Source organism: Hemicordylus capensis, chromosome 1 (assembly GCF_027244095.1).
Source record: "Hemicordylus capensis ecotype Gifberg chromosome 1, rHemCap1.1.pri, whole genome shotgun sequence".
Taxonomy (NCBI): domain Eukaryota; kingdom Metazoa; phylum Chordata; class Lepidosauria; order Squamata; family Cordylidae; genus Hemicordylus; species Hemicordylus capensis.
In genome coordinates, this window is record NC_069657.1 from 455,046,757 (window position 1) to 455,064,787 (window position 18,031).

The 18,031-nt window shown below is 49.2% G+C and overlaps 2 protein-coding genes across 12 annotated transcripts in view; one reads left to right on the forward strand and one right to left on the reverse strand.

The window, feature by feature from the left end:
* Positions 1–8,478, forward strand: part of FBXO16 (F-box protein 16) — a 32,247-nt gene extending 23,769 nt beyond the window's left edge. For 3 of the 8 annotated variants that reach the window (XM_053249436.1, XM_053249463.1, XM_053249473.1), the window contains 4 exons: positions 147–252; positions 2,140–2,184; positions 5,266–5,491; positions 6,798–8,478. In XM_053249436.1, coding sequence (XP_053105411.1) covers positions 147–252; positions 2,140–2,184; positions 5,266–5,491; positions 6,798–6,910 — 490 coding nt within the window. In that variant the 3' untranslated portion in view covers positions 6,911–8,478. Of the gene's footprint in view, positions 1–146; positions 253–2,139; positions 2,185–5,265; positions 5,492–6,797 lie in introns of those variants that run through there. The other 5 variants (XR_008307004.1, XR_008307024.1, XR_008307014.1 and 2 more) reach the window with 3 other exon arrangements.
* Positions 8,479–13,979: 5,501 nt separating this feature from the next.
* Positions 13,980–18,031, reverse strand: part of LOC128324670 (L-gulonolactone oxidase) — a 96,875-nt gene continuing 92,823 nt past the window's right edge. For 3 of the 4 annotated variants that reach the window (XM_053249483.1, XM_053249497.1, XM_053249506.1), the window contains 2 exons: positions 16,568–16,658; positions 13,980–14,925 (listed from right to left, as the gene is read on the reverse strand). In XM_053249483.1, coding sequence (XP_053105458.1) covers positions 14,797–14,925; positions 16,568–16,658 — 220 coding nt within the window. In that variant the 3' untranslated portion in view covers positions 13,980–14,796. The remainder of the gene's footprint in view (positions 14,926–16,567; positions 16,659–18,031) is intronic. The other variant, XM_053249490.1, reaches the window with a different exon arrangement.

Below are 18,031 nucleotides of genomic sequence, written 5' to 3' on the forward strand. Positions count from 1 at the left end.
AGACAGCCCCTGTCTCTAAAATGAGAGCTGCCTGAACCAGCTGCAGACCTCCGTACCATTACTGCTGCTAAAGCATTTCCCCTCTTCTCTGTCGTGGGAAATCCACTGAATTTTGCCTAATAAACTGCTTTCCCCCCTTCTTACAGTAGAAAGAAAGGAGGAGGGCTCACCCCAGACCTCGGCCAGCTGGCCTGTCAGGAGAAAAGGAAGCCAGGCAGCGGAACGTACAAACTCCGGAAAGCAAAGTCCTTGGCAAGTATCGTGGCTGGTTGACCTTCTTGACGAAGCAGCCGCCTCTGCTGTGAGATGTGCAGCCCGTAGCCTTTGGCGAGGAGCGGGGCAGCTCTGCCTGGGGGTGGGCTGGGCAGCCCTCCCGAAAGCCCCTCCATCTCTGCCTCGCTGCCTTTTGTTGCTGTTTCGTTCCAGCAGCCCATTATGTGGGCTGCCCCTTTAGAGCAACAGACGTTAGCAAAGCTGGTGTTTACTCTTTGATGCTTAACTGTGGCCACTTTCGGCAAAGGAGGCTCTTCCCAGATGAAAGGTTTTCGGGAAGCGAGGCCCAGGGGACCAGCAATTGCAGGTGCGGGCAGGAGGAGAGAGGCTCTGGGGAGCCTGCTGGGTTTTGTGCAGGGCTGGATGGCTGCGAGCCAAACTGTAACGTGACACACAGGAGATCCGTGGCTGGCTGGTTTTCTTTGTAGATGAAGTGCCGCGGGGGGTGCATGTGTGCCAGTGTGATCCAGAGCGAGGGTTTCCAATCCGGAGTCCCCTGACGTTGGCAGGAGAGGCAATCCTGCAGTAGCAAGCATGAATGGTCGCCTTTGCCAAGCAGGGTCTGCCCTGGTTTGCATTTGGATGAGCACCGTCTGCTGAGAGATGGGTGGGGTCGCAGCTCACTCCATCTGCTCTGTGGGAAGGAAGTCCCAGGTTCCCTCCCCGGCAGCCTCTCCAGGTAGGCTGGGAAAGACTCCTGCTTGAAACCTGGGAGAGCCACTGCCAGTCAGTGATGGACCAAGGGCCTGACTCAGTAGAAGGCAGCTTCCGGTGTTCCCCTGTTGCTGGACTACAGCTCCCGTCGTATGAATTAAGGCAGCCAACCCAAGAGGACGTGTCGGCAACAGCCACGCCAGCAGAGCCACTCTTTTGATGTTGCCTTTTTGTCGGGTTGGTATTTTGACGCACAGTCCGAACAGTGACGGTGGGACTGGCGACGCCGCAGCTGCGGGCCCAGGCACAGGACCGGCAGCATGGTCCTAACTTTGGCGCAGGGCCGGCAGCATGGTCCTGACTTAGCAGCACGACCCCAGCCAGGCTTTCCCTGCTGCGGAAAGGGGGGTCAAGACGGCAGCGCAGCGGCCAGGGCTCTCCTGGGCCACGGCTGCTTCCGGGTCTGCAGCAGCGGCATCGCCAGTCCTGCCGCCACTCTCCGGATTGGGCCTCCCGCCGCCAGCCGTTGTTTTCAAGCGGACTGCAAGCTAGCCTGGGAGTCCGACACGGATGGGCGGGGAAGGAATGTGTCCAATCAGAGCAAACAAGATTTCATTCTTTCAGGCTCAAATGAAACAGACACGCTCCTTGCTGCTGCTTAGCTGCTCCTCTTCCCCTCAGCCGTTCTACAGCCTCACTGTGCAGCCATGAGCCAGAGAAGAAGTTACCTCTATGCAGCAGTGGCCCATCCTACGGAGCTGGGTGGCGGGGGGGCAAAGGAGGCAGTGCCCCTCCACACAGTGCATTGTTAAGCTATGGAATTCTCTGCCACGGGATGTGGTGAAGGCCACTAGCTTGGATGGCTTTAAAAGGGGCTTAGACAACTTCATGGAGGACAGACATCAATGGCTACTAGTCTGAGGACTATAGGCCACCTCCAGCCTCAGAGGCAAGATGCCTCCAGATCCCGGTTGCAGGGGAGCAACCGCAGGAGAGAGGCATGCACATGACTCCTGCCTGTGGGCTCCCCAGAGGCATCTGGTGGGCCACTGTGGGAAACAGGATGCTGGACTAGATGGGCCTTCTTGAGCCTGATCCCGCAGCAAGGCTGTTCTTATGTTCTTCTGTACCTTCATCTATGTCCTACAGTTGCTTCAGGAGGGATCCTGTCCAGGTTTTGCATTTAATGTGTTTTGCTTCCTTGTCCTCTAGCGGCCTAGAGCTGAGTTGCCAAGGACACAGGAGTGTAGAAGTCAGGTATACAAAGCGGGTTGTAGTGTTGTACGTCCCTGTCATTCCTGGGGCGGGTGGGGGGGCCACTGGGCTGTGCCTGCTGCACCCCGTCTTGCCTTGTGTGTGTCATGCATGGTCGGGGCCCACCATGTCCAGCCACCTGCTTCTCTTTGCGTGTCTCTGCCACTCATCAGGCTGTTTCTTTTAAACGGGAAGATGAAGCCCAACATTTCATACATGATCTGTGTGTTCCGGAACAGGAGCTGCCTTGCTGGGGAAATGGACGCACTCGCCCGCTCCGACTCACCTTTGGTTGCTGGCCATTGGGCCATCGTCTGCTTTGATGGCTTCATAATGGATTTCGGAGCAAGCGTTTTATTGCCCCAATTCCCCATGTGCTCTAAATGAGAGATGACGCAAACTGATTTAAAGGACTACGCTGGGCTAGCCACTGGAGGCTCTCCAGCTGTTGTTGTACTACAATGCCCATCTTCCCTGGCTTTCATTTATTGAGGCTGGGGATGGTGGGAGTTGTAGTCCAGCTGTGGGGGGTGGGGGCCTCAGGTTGACCGTCACTGTAGTGAGGGGTGGTGATAAAGCTCAAACATCACCGACACGCTAGCAGAATCCTGCCCAGGCACTAAGGTCACCTTTGGAGGCTCTCCTCCCAGAGAAGTGAGGTGGGTGGTGAGTGGGGACAACAGGGCCTCCTTGTCTGTGGCACCCCAAATGTGGACTTCTCTCCCCAGGAATATCCCTTTGGCATTAACTCTAAAGGCTGGCATCCAGATTAACGAAGTTTGCTTGAGCAAGAGTGTTGTGCTAGTCCAAGGCTGTTGCGCCAGCTAATTGCACTGAGCCTCCTGCTTGCGTTCACTGATAGAGAACACAAGTGGTGTTGCACTAGTGCAACCAGGTGCACAACTTTTGGCACTCCTCATCTGTTTCACAGGGAACGTCTGCACAAGAGCGTCATGCTGAGCGTCCCAGTGACTTCATTCAGCAACACAAACATCTGGCATAAGCACAGTTTTCTTCATCACACAAGTGCTTTGTCGGTCTGGATATCAGCCGCTATTTTTCAGGATAATTAAAAAGTTCCTACTTTCCCGAGCACTTGAAGGAGAATTGTTCTGGATGCTACTTGCTGTGCTTATGTCTTATACTGAATTTTACTTGGGATGTATGGATTTCATTTTATGTCAGTTGTTTTGCTTATAATCCGTCACAGATATTTGTTAGCCGAAAGGGAAAGGTGTCAACATTTCCTCCTCTAGGGCTAAGAGCAGTTTCAGGGGGAGGATTCTGAATCAGGCTGATTTGGCTTAGGGTGGGTGGGAGGCATAGACCTCAACCCCCTGCACCACGGCCTGGATCCAAATCAGGCCCTCCCTTGTGGCTACTTTTTGAGAAAGAAGAAGACACGAGGAGCTCCAGCCACGAAGCTCCCATGTCAGGCCTGGTTGGGTCATCGGTGGGAATTCTGGAAGGATCTAGTGCTGGCGCAAGGTGCCCAGCAGCACTGGAAGAAAACAGCCCTACGGCTTGATCTTTATTCTCAGTGTGTTTCAATATATACTCTTTCAAGCGGGGTGGGGGGACCTCTCTCTTTCCAAACATCTATGATTTATAGCAAAGACATGGCAAGAGAGTGCTAAAAAGTCTTCACAGCTAGAGCTAATGGAAGCAGGCTAGAAATCTGGGCCAAGTGCTACCAGCAGGTAGTCAGGCTCACCTCCAGACCTTGCCCCTGCCCTAGACCAGGAGTTGCTAATCTAGGGTCCCTGGATGTTCTTGGACTACAGATCCTATCATCCCCAGCCACCATGGCCTTTGGGAACAGGTTGTTGCCATTGCAAATCCTGGTCCTGGACAACCAGAGAGTGTCCATTGGCGTGAAATATAATAGTATGGCTTAATGGACACACTTTAGAGGCCACTCCTGTGCTTGTTGAGGGGAGGGCCTGGGCCCAGTGGCAGAGGGTGGTCTTTGGATTTAGAAGGCCTCCCATCCAGTAAATCGCATCTCCAGGCAGTGCTCCTAAAGTCTCTTCTCTCTCTGAAACCCAGGAGAGTTTCTGCCAGTCAGTGTGACCTGACTCCATATGAGGTAGTGTCCTGTGTTCATTTGTACTTGATAGGAAGTCCCACTGAGTTAAAGTGGACTCAGTGGCAGGAATCAGAGAATGGAGGCTGGGGTTCTGCCCCATCCCTGGTGGCCCTGCTGTGCGCGCACCGCACGTGCCACTGACACCCCTTGTACGTGATGTCATGCACAAAAGGGACGTGGCCCAGGCTCCAGAGGGCCCACGTGAGCCCTCCAGAGCTCATTCCCAGCTAGCATTGGCTGGCTGGGCGCATTTATTTCAATGAGGGAGAGAAAGGGAAATAAATGTACCCAGCCAGCCAACGCTGGTTGGGAATGAACTCGAGGGCTCACGGACCCTTCTGTGGCTCACGGCCAAGTTCTTTGAACCTGTCTGCTCAAAGGTGGCTCCACCCTGCATGGGCCTCTTCCCAAGTAAGTGTGCATTTTAAATCAGAAACTAGGATAGTCAAAAAAGATTGTGGATTTTGATATCCTTGTGAGCTGAAGTGTAGATAATAGGAACTGGGAGAAATGTGAATTGTCTGAAGCTTTCGGAAGCCCTCCTTTAGAAAGCACCTTTTGGGTAATAAGTCTTTGGCAGAAGCTGCTCATGCATCTTATTTTCTCACCAACCATGAGGACTAGAATCTTGAAAACGGATTGCATGTTAGATTCTTATAGGCTGTTTCCTCTCAGCTTTGGCTGTAGTTGTGACTCTGTGAGTTCCCAGACTCCCTGCCCCCTTCATCACCCCGAATATTGTTGGTGGCGCTCTCCAGTACACCACCCCATTCCCCCAGCTTGGCGTCCATGCGCTCTGTCTGGCACAAGGCATCTGACCCAGCCAGTGCACGAGGTTGTACTTGGGCTGGGTTGACAACAGGGCAGTGGCTTTAGCTAGAACAGAAATAATAAAGCGCCCTGCACCTCTGAACCAATCAAAACCACACTTGTATGTCATTTCAGAAGGAACCCTACAAGTTCTCATTTGCCACCCTTCCTTCCTTCCTTCCTAGATGGCCCTTTCCGCAGACTTTGGCTCGCAGCCAAGAGGTCCAGCTCGCCCAAGCTGGGCGACTCACCAGTCAACTGGCTACCCTGTGACCAAAGCCACGGCCAAGATCCTTGCCCAAAGCGCCCAGTGGAATGCGGGGATACGGCCAGCACCTGTCCGGGGCCCAGTCCCAAAGCTGAGCGAGAAGGGGAAGAAGGCCTTCGCGAGAACAAGCAGAAGTTCCCCAAGTCAGTATGCCACTTCCTGTTGCGGGTTTTCAACGGAGATCACTTCCATACCCTTGCCCTGGTTTCCCACGGAGTCCCCCCTCGGCTCATGGCTCCAGCGAGCGATCATGGCTCCCTGCCCAGCACACCTGGATGAAAGGTGCCCTTGCCCCCTTCCTCCAGTCCTGGGCAGGGCTGACTTCCGAGGGTGGACTTTGTCAGAGCCCTGCATAGGCAGAACACCGGTGGGGGTCACTGCGCAAGCCCAGACTCTGATCTTCTGCTGCGGCTACTGCATCCGTTCTGTTTAATTTCTTTTCTCTTGGGTTTTCCAATGGGCTTGTGGGTCCTCATGGCCATAGAGGAAAGGTGAACAGGGAGCAAACACTCCTTCAAGGTCCACAGCAGCCTTCCTCACTGGCTAGGTTCATACTGCTGCTGCTGCTGCTAGTACTATGGATATTTATATACCACTCTTCAACCAAAATTCTCAAAGCAGTTGACATAGAAAAATAAATCATACGTAGAGAAGATGGCCCCCTATCCCCAAAGGGCTCACAATCCAAAAAGAGACAGAAGGCAGACACCAACAGCATCCACTGGAGGGAAGCTGTCCTGGGGTTGGAGAGGGCCGGTTGCTCTCCCCCTGCTAAATACAGTATACGAGAATCACCACTTCAAAAGGTGTCCCTGGCTCAGTTAGCAGGGCTTAGTATTGGTTTTCCTTCCCAACAGTTGGCACACCAGGACTACCTAAAGACTTGGAATTTCACCAGATGCCAAATGATGCACAATTGGTGGGCGAGGGGTGGGCCTGCAGGGACAGTTTCCCTTCACTTGGCACAGAAAAATGGCTGGGCCAGGCATCCAGAAGGGAGCTGCATTCCGGGGAGAGCCAGATCCCTGCGAACTGAGCAAAGAGACACCTTTGAAAGTGGTGGTTTCTCTTATGTTTAGCAGGGGGAGAGCAACTGGCCCTATCCAGCCCCAGCGCAGCATCTCTCGTGGCTGTTGCTGGTATTCTGCCTGGTGTTTCTTTTTAGATTGTGAGCCCTTTGGGGACAGGGGGGCCATCTTATTTCTTTAAATATTTGTTTTTCTGTGTAAACTGCTTTGAGAACTTCGGCTGAAAAGCGGTATGTAAATATCCAGAAGTACAGCTGCTCTGGGGAGAAAAGGCTGAGAGAGGCCATGGCCAGGCCGGGGTGCCCCTCACGCTCAAGACGAGCCTCCATTTGAATATTGCAGTGTCAGTTTTCCATGTTGCAAATGACTGCTGCCTCCTCCGTTCTTGTGGTTAATGATCCACTTTTCCTCCCCACTCCAGCAGCGCCGCTGTTTGAGAGTCAGCCCTGGCAGGTTCCGGCATCCAGCCGAGAGTCGGATGCAGAGCAGGAAGATGCAGGAAGGGGCGTCTTCACCACATCCCCGCTGCATTAAAGGGGAAAGGCGGTCAGGTTTTCTCCACATGTTGCACCCCCCCAGCCACAAAACAGACTCCGTGAAGAAGGAGGAACGGCTGTGTGGGTGAAGATCTAAGTGTCAAGCGGACAATCCAGGGATTGATCATGTCTGAAACCCCCCTTGCGAGGGTGTTGTGCCTGCATTTCAGCAACTGGGTTCCGACACCCCCTTGGTCAAGAACTCATCAAGCGACCGGGTCAATCTCAGCCTGAATTTCTAAGCTGTAAAATGGGTGGTGGGGTGGCTTACCCCACATGGCCATTGTGTGAGGGTGAATTCTAAAGCAGTTTGGGTTTTTGTCATTATACTTGGACTAATTTTGAATGCAGAATTGGAATCATAGAATCTGAGAGCTGCAAGGGGCCTTGGCGGTCTCCTGGTCCAACCCATCTGCTCAGTGCAGGAAGCTGACACAAACAGCAGGTAAATCATAGGGGAAGCATCATAAATAATAATAAATAATAATGCCTAATCACTTGAAGGAACTGTAATGGCTAATGCCAAAGTCACCAATGTAGCGATCACCACTACCTACCCCTTGTTCCTTTTTCTGCACATTTTCTGCCTGCTGGGTCTACCCCAACATCAACTGAAAGCTCCTGTGAATTGTAGAGTACCCTGTTTCCCCGAAAGTAAGACCTACCCCGAAAGTAAGACCTAGCAGTAATTTCTGATGTACCGCTAATTGCCCTAGTGCATTTTTTGAGGCTAAAATTAATATAAGACACTGTCTTATTTTCGGGGAAACACGGTATAAGCGCCTTGGGGTCAGGGTCCTGTCTTTTTGCTCATGCTGCTGTATAAAGCATGATGTGCACTGACAATGCTATAGAAAGTCCAGAGAGCTTGGTTTGAGCCTGTATGGTGCTGAACCGGCAGGAATTTTGTGTGGCTGGATGGGATATGGATGGATGGAATGAATCAACCCATCAATGCACATGCGCCTTTGTGCCCATCCCCCAGTTCCTAGCCTTTGGTCACCCTGTTTGGGGGCAGAATTGAGGAAGGGGCTCTGCAGATACAGTGGGAGGGTTAGTGGAGCCAGGCTCATAAGAAGCACCCTGCTGGATCAGGCCCAAGAAGGCCCATCTAGTCCAACACCCTGTTTCCCATGGTGGCCCACCAGATGCCTCTGGGAAGCCCACAAGGAAGAAGTGAGGAGGACATGCTCTCTCCCTTGCTATTGCTCCCCTGCAACTGGAATTTGGAGGCATCTTGCCTCTGCTGGAGGTAACTGAACCAAATCTGAATGCAAACTGAAATACCGCTTGAGAGAGGTTTTTTCAAAGACTGGAACTGAACCAGAACCTCAATTGTTCTGGTTGCCTTGAACCTGAACTGGAACCAAACCCTTAAACACACACACAGAATGGAAACTGGTTCCACATCAGTGGCTTAGTAATCAGTAATCACTCAGCTTTCTCTTGTATAATTTATGTTTTATGTTTCTTGTTTTTTATCCTCCTGGGATGTATTTTCCTTGTAGCCCCCTTTTTTAAAAATCCCAAAATAAACGATTGCAGGAAATGGCATTCCTTTCAAGACTCAATGTTTCCATTGTGTTCATTTTTGTTGAATTTCAGTGCAGACAAAATAATTCAATAATTCTACATAACTGGTTTAGAATGTGCCTTGATTGGTTATCAAGCCCCTCATTCAGGTTAATGTTTGAACTGTACAAATCAGACCTGAACCCAACCTTTAATGGTTCTGCTCCCTGGGGGAAGCCACCAGCACAGATGCCAGGACCTTCAGCGGGGAATCAGAGCTCCCACAGAGCAAGCTTCATGCTCTTCTTGAGTCATCATCTCTCCCCAAAGCTATTAGGTGGAGCAGCTGCTGCTGCTGCTGCTGCTGCTGCTGCTACAGATATTTATATGCCTCTTTTCAACAGAAAAAGGTTGCTTTTTAAACAGAAAAAGGTTGCTTTTTACACAGAAAAAGCAAGAAGACAATTCCCTGTTCTCAAAAGTGCTCACAGTCTAAAATATCCTCTACCCCCCAAGAGAGCAACATCACCACCAAATTTCCCTCTCCTCCTTCGCAGGATCTTTTGTTCTCCAGCCTTGCTGAGACCAGAGGTGCAAACAGATGAAATCCAGACCGACAACACCCTTGTGCAAATGTGTTGCAGTAGCACAAGGCTGTTGCACTGGCTGGCTGCCTTGAGTCTGGAGTGTGTGTTCTTCCAGGCTAGTGTGCTTGTGCAAAGAGGTTTGCACTAGTGCGACAAGAAGTGCACCCCGTGGCAAAATCGTATCTGGTGGATTCCGCGGCTGAGACCCCACCACCACCACTCTGAAGCTGCTATTAGTTCCACGGGGGGGGGGGCAGAGGGGTGGGAGGGCAGCCAGGCAGGTAACCAGCAGTGCAGCCCTTACATGGCCAACAGCAGACTTTGGGCTGGGGTGGAGGGGGGGGGCGGGCAGAGCTGTGGCTGCACCTTCAAGTGGGCGACGGGGGCCCTCCTGTGGCCAAACTACTTGAGCGCAGCTACTCACAGCACAGGGCACCTCCGGTTCATCCAGGGGGCTTTGACTGTGAGGCCTCGTAATGCTGAACAAATAGGGCTGCCACCCCATTAAGGAACGTTTACTCAACCCAATTCACGGTGATCGGTCAATCAGTTAAGTCTGCATAGCTTTGCATGTGATTTTGCGGAAATTCATAATCTTAATTCTTTACTGACTTTCAAGAGAGCCCTTAAAACCCATCTGTTTGGCCGGGCCTTTCAGGGTTTTTAATTAGTTTTAATTGTTTTAATGCTAACCTGGTTTTCAGGGTTTTAATTGTTATGATAGTTTAATTGTTTTTTTAGATGTTTTTTAATTGGTGTTAATATTTATACCTCTGTGTTAATTGTTGTTGGTTTTAATGGTTTCTGTTTTTAATTGTAAACCGCCCTGAGCCATTTCGGAAGGGCAGTATAAAAATTGAATTAATAATAATAATAATAATAATAATAATAATAATAATAATAATAATAATAATAATAATATAACAACAACAATAATAACAATAATAACAAATAAATAAATAAATAAATAAATAAATTACAAAAAGCAGCTTTACTGGGAACAGCCTATATTCTGCGACGATATCTATAACCATTGACAATAAAATTCTGGCATCCCAGGTCCTTGGGAAGGACTCGATGTCTGGATAAAACAAACCAGTCAATAACACCTGTCTGACTGTGTAAACAAGTAATAATAATAATAATAATTAATACTGTGATTCAGAGATGGTCAAAATACTTTGAAAAGCATTTTAGATACAAAATACCCGAGCAAATGTATTTTAGATACAAGATACAAAATACTTGGTAAACAACCAATAAAAATACAAAAAACCAAAATAGTATTTTAGAATACAAAATACAAAGTCTGAAAAAAGGAAACAATTTTGAGATGTTTGTTAGTTAGCCAAACTTGTTTCCATTTCCTTTAAGCAATACACGTTTTTCAAAGATTAAATTGCTCAAGTTGTGCCTTCTGGGGCTATGAATCATCTCAGCAAAGGAAAATAACTGTTCTACTGGACCACTTGATGCTAGACTTGTATTATATCTTTAAAAAATAGCCATCAAACAATGGGATTCCCATCCAACATACTAATGTGCTTGGATTTGTCCTGCAAAAACTTGAGTATTTCCAGCTTTTTATTATTATTTCTTGTTTACACAGTCAGACAGGTGTTATTGACTGGTTTGGTTTATCCAGACATTTTCTGTGGCCCCTATGGTGTTGAGGTGCTCTTCAAGGTCTTTTGGAACTGCACCCAGGGCACCAATGACCACTGGGATTATTTTGGTCTTCTTCTGCCACAGCCTTTCAATTTCAATTTGTACATCTTTGTATTTTGTGAGTTTTTCCATTTCTTTTTCTTCTATTCTGCTATCCCCTAGTATATTATTATTATTATTATTATTATTATTATTATTATTATTATTATTATTATTATTATTATATAATTAACAACAACAAATAATTGTTCTCTGGGTGGCTTACAAAACGTCATTAAAACATGAGATAAAAAACACACATTAAATCATAACAGTCCAAAAAAGTGGGGAGGGGAAGAAAGTACAAAATACAATACAAAAAAACAATTTTAAAAACATTTTTTAAAAATCTTAGGCACATAGAAAGCTGCCATATACTGAGTCAGACCATAGGTCAGGCCTGCACAACATGCGGCCTGGGCCGCAAGACCTTTTTTCCTGGCCCCTGGGGCTATTTCCCCTTCCTCCCCTTGCTGCTTAACCCACCCCCCCAAATTCTATGAGGAGATGGCTGTGGGGGTGCCTTACCCTCCCTCATGGCAGCAGTGGCGCACAGCGGCAGAAACCAGAGCGACACTCGGGTCTGCCGTTTGGCCCAGCGTTGCTTCCCAACTGCAAGGTGCACCTGCACAGTTAAGTCTCTTAAGTCCCTCTCTCTCACCCATCAAGACTGCTCCATTCTCTCTCTCTCTCTCAAGCAAAGCCTCCGGCTGCATCCTTTCCATCTTTCTTTCCCCTTCTCCCTTCTTTTCCAAAATTATGAGAAGAAGTTCTCTTCCATGTTTTGTGTGATGATTTGGCAGAGGTGAAAAGGAAGAACAATGCATTTTATTATGTATTTTGTACAGATTGTATAATATTTATATTATTAGAATGAATTTTAATTCAACTTATTTCATATGAATTTAAATCAATCTTGGTCTGCCAGAACATCAAAAGTTAAATATTGATTAAATTCATTTTTAATTCATTTTTAATTCATTTCTCTTTAATTTGGTTGATTGATTGATATTAAGTGTTACTCTAAAAATCAGCACCCTAGGAATTGACCTTGGCCCCCATGAACCAATTCACGGTTGGTTTCGGCCCGCCAGGTCATTTGAGTTGTGCAGGCCTGCCATAGGTCCATCTAGCTCAGTACTGTCTACACAGACTGGCAGTGGCTTCTCCAAGGTTGCAGGCAGGAGTCTCTCTCTCAGCCCTGTCTTGGAGATGCTGCCAGGGAGGGAACTTGGAACCTTCTGCTCTTCCCAGAGTGGCTCCATCCCCTAAGAGGGGAATATCTTTCAGTGCTCACACATCAAGTCTCCCATTCATACACAACAAGGGTGGACCTGCTTAGCTAAGGGGACAAGTCATGCCTGCTACTACAAGACCAGCTCTCCTCTCTAATCAGTTACAATCAAATCACAATTTTTTAAAATTTAAATCTAAAATTTTTAAAGACCCGAGTGAACAAAAAGTTCTTTACCTGGTATCTAAAAGAACAAAGTGATGGAGTCAGGCAAACCTCACTTGGGAGGCTATTCCATAAATGCGGTGCAACCACCAAAAAGGCCCTCTCCCTGGTAGGGACCTGCCTCACCTCGTTTGGCAGGGGCACCTGGAGGAGGGCCTCTGAAGAGGCTCTTAAGGACTTGGCGGAAATGGACTGGGAGCCAGTGCAGCTGACGAAGCCCTGGTGCGATATGCTCAAAACGTCCAGTACCAGTTACTAAGCTTGCTGCCCTGTTTTGTACCAGCTGCAGTTTCCAGACCGTTTTCAAAGGCAGCCCAACGTACAATGCATTGCAGTAATCTAAGCGAGAGGTGACCAGAGCATGAGTGATTGTGGCCAAGCTCTCTCTGTCCAGGTTCGGTCACAGTTGGCATATCAGCCCAAACTGATAAAAGATGCTCCCTGAGCCACAGAGGCCACTTGAGCCTCTAGGGGCAGTGCTGGATTAAAGAGCAGCCCCAAGCTGCAAACCCGGTGCTTTGGAGGAAGCACAACCCCATCTAGAACAAGCTGAACATCATTCGTGGCCTTAGTCACGTCACGGCTGGATTACTGTAACGTGCTCTACGTGGGGCTGCCCTTGAAGAATATCCAGAAACTGCAGCTAGTGCAAAACGCGGCGGCTAGGGTTTTATCTGGAGCTGCCCGGTGGGAGCACATCACACCCATTTTGAAAGAGCTGCACTGGCTACCAGTTTGTTTCTGGGTCCAATTCAAGGTGCTGGTTTTGACCTTTAAAGCCCTTAACAGTTTGGGCCCGGGATACCTGAGGGACCGCCTGCTCCCAAGGGTTGCTGCCCGCTTGACAAGGTCATCTGAGGGGGCTCTGCTCCGGGTGCTGACAATGAGGGAGGCTCGGCTGTTGTGCAAGTGGGACGGGGCCTTCTCTGTTGCTGCCCCCAGACTCTGGAATGCTCTCCTGGTGGCTATTCGCTCCTCAGTCTCCATCACAGTTTTTAGAAAGCGTTTTGAATCTTGGCTTTTTACCCAGGCTTTTATATGATTGTCTCTACTGCTGCTTCTTTGTATTTTGTACAGGTCTTATGCTTGGGATATGCAGGGATGACAGGAATAAATAAATGCCCATACACATGTGTGCCCATCCCCCGGTTCCCAGCCTTTGGTCACACTGTTTGGGGGCAGTATTGAGGAAGGGGCTCTGCAGATGAAGTGGGAGGGAGTCTGGAGCCAGGCTCCTAAGAAGAGCCCTGCTGGATCAGGCCCAAGGTCTTTGCAGCCCAACATCCTCTTTCCTTAAGGGACTCTCAGGCAAGAGATAAATAAAGGCATGGCCTCTCTCCTGCCGTTGCTCCCCTGCAGCTGGGATTCGGAGGCATCCTGCCTCTGAGCCTGTGGCAGCCATCAGAACTCGTAGCCATTGATGGAGCTGTGGGTAGGCCATTGATCAGCTGAGGCTCGATTCTCAACAGTTGGGGTCAGCGGGGCAAGGAGCCGGTCCATCTCTGCCTCCGTGCTGTCCTCAGGTGCACCCTTTTGCTTTCTCCAGACTAGTGAATGGCCGCCGTTCACTCCCACGAGGAAGCGACTTCCTTGTTTTTGACTTCCTGCCCTACCAGTTTACATTCACTCCTCTGAGGAAAGCTGAAGTGAATTGTCGTGGGCTCTACTTCTTCCTGCCTCTCCTGATGCAGGATAGCCCACCTCTCAACAACAGGGAACGCAAACCCTGCAGTCCTAATAATGATGCCACTTCGCCAAAAGTATTAGCTTATCATGCCTAATAATCATGCCACTTATCCAAATGGGTACACAGAAGCAGTTTAATAGGAAGAGAAAACACATGATGATGCCGGTTGTTCCTCAGGAGAGGAGAGACTCTTTTGCAGGTCAGTTCCTCAGCTAACTGATCCATTAGGAAAACCCCTGAAGGAACCATTCTGGTTAGTGCTGGGGACAGAACTGTACACCTTTCAATCATTTCTGAGGAAGAGCATCCACCGCTCCTCTGTCCCTGCCGGCTTCGGTGTAACCTGGGATATTTTGCAGCAAGCAAAGCGTTGCCTAATGCAGTGCACTTACTAGGGAGTAAAACAGTGGCTGACATCCAGATTAGGTTACTCAGTAGTACTACTCGGGAGTAATTCTAAAGGGCTACTTAATTTCAAAAGCACTGTTCAGAAGTGGAACTTACTGTACTTCTGAGTAAACATGATAGGCGTGTGCTGCAATTTGGATTATGCGTGCCCCATTTTTTCACCTTTCTCTGCCACAGGAATCTCTCACCTCATTATTATTATGAGATTGTCAAGGTAAAATCTAGCTTCATGGACAGTTTTGATGAATTCAAAAGCTTGCTTGCTTCTCGATCTTTTAGTTAGTCCGAGGTTATTGCCCCTATTACTGTTTGGATTTTCTCTCTCTCTCTCTCTAATTAAATCTTGTAGACTGGGAAACAATAAAAGTATTTCTATGAGCTAAACATGTCTCCTGGTAGCTTAGTTTGGTCTCCTAGCTTGTTAATGGGCTGTTTCCTGTCCATCATGAAAATAAACACTGGAGACATCCTTGTGAGGAGGAGTTCCCCTGCCACCTGCATTGCCACGTCCTTCATTCCGTCTCTCAGTAAAAGACCTTCTCCAGGTAGGCATTCAGGAACATCCCTCTGGGGTCCAGTTTCTCTCTGATGGAGCAGAACTTCTGGAAGCCGGGGTACATCTTCTCAAAGTCCCTCCGGATACATGTGTGGGCCTGGTGACAGAGAACCCATGTGACGACACAGACATTATATAAATATGTTGTTGTTGTTGTAGTTCAGTGAGACCCTGAAATAAATAATCCTTTATTGAATTGCTAAAAGTTGGGACAGGCCCAACTTTGGCCTTCTGGGCTGTGGGTTCTGACCCAAATTGGCTTATCTGGGCCACAACAGTCTGAGGGGGTTGGGAGTGGGAGATTCCGCTCCTACCTCTCGAGTAGATTCCCGGTGGTATCCCTTGGAGACTGTTGCTGTTCAAAATGTGAACTTTTATATGGCATCCCTCAGGGCTCCATACTGTCTCCAATGCTTTTTAACATCTACATGAAGCTGCTGGGAGAGATCATCCAGAGGTTTGGTGCAGAGTGTTATCAGTATGCTGATGACACCCAAATCTATTTCTCCATGTCAGCATCATTGGGAAGAGGCATAACCTTCCTAATTGCCAGCCTGGAGGCAGTAATGGGCTGGATGGGGGATAACAGACTGAGGCTGAATCCAAATAAGACGGAGTTACTGATTGTGCAGGGTCACAACTCGGGAGACAATTCTGATCTGCCGGTTTTGGATGGCGTTACACTCCCACAGAAGGAACAGGTACAAAGTCTGGGGGTGCTTCTAGATCCAAAACTCTCCCTGATGTCTCAGGTTGAGGCAATGGCGAGAGGTGCTTTCTATTCAGCTGCAGCTGATAGATACATCAACTATGTCTGTTTCTTGCTAGTAACCTCCAAACTTGACTACTGCAATGTGTTCTATGTGGGGCTGCCTTTGTATGTAGCCTGGAAACTGCAATTGGAGCAAAATGTGACAGCCAGGTTGGTCTCCAGTAGACTTGAAAAAGACTATTCTCCTGTATTGTTTAGAATAGGAGAGAATATTTCAGAGAATTATTCTACCCATTCTATTCAATGCATTGTCTCCATGTTATCTCGCTACATACTGGGCTCCAACTATCATACTTTGGACACATTATGCAAAGACCCAGCTCTCTTGGAAAAGTTGAAGGAAAGAGAAGAAGAGGATGACCTTCAGAAAGGTGGATGGACTCGATTATGACAGCAATGAATGCACCACTGAGAGATCTTAAAGGCCAAGTTGAAGACAGATCATCCTGGAGAGAATCTCTCTATGTGGTTGCTAAGAGTCAACACCAACTTGACGGCACTCAATCAATCAATCAATCAATCAATCAATCAATCAATCAATCACTCTTACTGTGTGTCCCAGCTGGAGAAAACCTCATCTGATTAACTTCAACTGATTAATCCACCCCCTCAACAGTAATGTGCATTTTAATATATGGCATGAGAAAATTAGGGGGAAAGACCTGTATGTTACAAGAAACCAAAGATTAGTACCCCTCACACACAACCAGCCAGTTTTAAAGCACAATACACTTAGCAAGTCCTGCCTCACTGAGGAGGTGACAAATATTTGACAAATAAAACCATTAGCATCTTTAAGGCGCACAGAGGACAAGCTGAGCTACTCTACGACTGGCTTGCAGGCAAATGGCTCTTGTGTGTAGCTGGAGAGGCTTGCTTCTTTCATATTCATTGAGCACCTTGGTTTTAAACACCACTCCAGGCTCCTGGCTGAATAGCCGCTCCTAAGGCTATTGTGCTTTAGTACCTTTGCCCAGTGTGGTCTTCCCCCAACCTTCTTCATGACGCCCTCGTAGGCAAGCCAGTAGTCAAGGCGTGGGACATCCTTCCCATAGGGCCTGGAGGGAGAGGCAGAAGAAAGTGGCCTGAATCACTCCCCTGAATGGAGCACCAGGTGACACCTCCAGGCAGCTCATTGGCACTTGTGTGCCCATGTCCCGTCTCCGCAGCCAAAACGTACAGAATGGTTCAGGCCACAGCTGGTTCCTTATTGGTCATTGAAGCTGAGCTGCCGGCTGGGACTGGGAATGAACCAGACGAGAATCTGGTTTTCTGAGTCAAGCAGGGAGGAGGAGAGAGGGTGTTGAAGAAGAAGACACCGCTGTTACCTGGGACCAGTAGCAGCTCATGCTGAGCCAGGAGGACGCCAAAGGAGACGCAGCTGCCTCTTCTTCCTTCGGTTGCTCCTCTCCTACCCCCCACCCCATCTGGAGAGCTGCGCTGCCTACAGGCTGGCCATTCGTCAGGTAGAGCTGCACGGCTCTACCTGACAAACGGCTCATCCTAATGAGCCAGGGGGCCGCCAAAGAAAGCACAGCTGCCTCTGCTTCCTGACAGCAGCTCAGGTTGCTCCTCTCTCTGGTCTTGGGGCAGCTGGTCTGGTGGTAGCAAGCATGACTTGTCCCCCTAGCTAAGCAGGGCCCACCCTGGTTTCATTTGAATGGGAGACTCCATGTGTGAGCACTGTTAAGAGATTCCCCTCAGGGCATGGAGCCGCTCTGGGAAGAGCAGAAGGTTCCAGTTTCCCTCCCTGGCAGCATCTCCAAGAGAGGACTGAGAGATACTCCTGCCTGCAACCTTGGAGAAGCCGCTGCCAGTCTGTGCAGACAATACTGAGCTAGATAAACCAATGGCCTGACTCAGGATATGGCAGCTCCCAAGTTCCTCTGTTCCCCTCTCCCCCTGCCAGAGAGCCGTGCTACCTGCAGGCTGGCCACTCATCAGCTCCTCTCTTTTCTCTATCTGCACTGGAGAGCCACAACCATTCGTCAAGTTAACGGCACACTCTACCAGACAACTGGCCAGCCTGCAGGCAGCACAACCCTTGGGTGGGCGGGACAGAGAGGAGCCACCCAAACTGCCTCCTTTGGCAACCCCTGATATGTTAGAATGAGCTGCTAGGCCTGGGACGCCTCCAGCATTCCTGCTGCGTGCCACAGCCACACTGGAGACATTGACGTGGCTGCTTCAAGAACAGCAGGTTCTGCTGCCTCCGCCTTGCCTCTTGCTGTGAAGGTTGCTGGCAGAGGGCAGCTGGGATCCCTCCTTGTGGGCTGCTTTCCCTGGTCTAGCTGCACATCATGGCATGGAGAAGGTCCATCTGCCTGGCCCCAGGCATCGGCCAGGGGTTCCCAACCTTGGGGCCCCAGAGGTTGTCGGTCTTCCCATAACCTGGGTGTGTGGCTGAAAACACCCCCACCTGTCCTGGAAT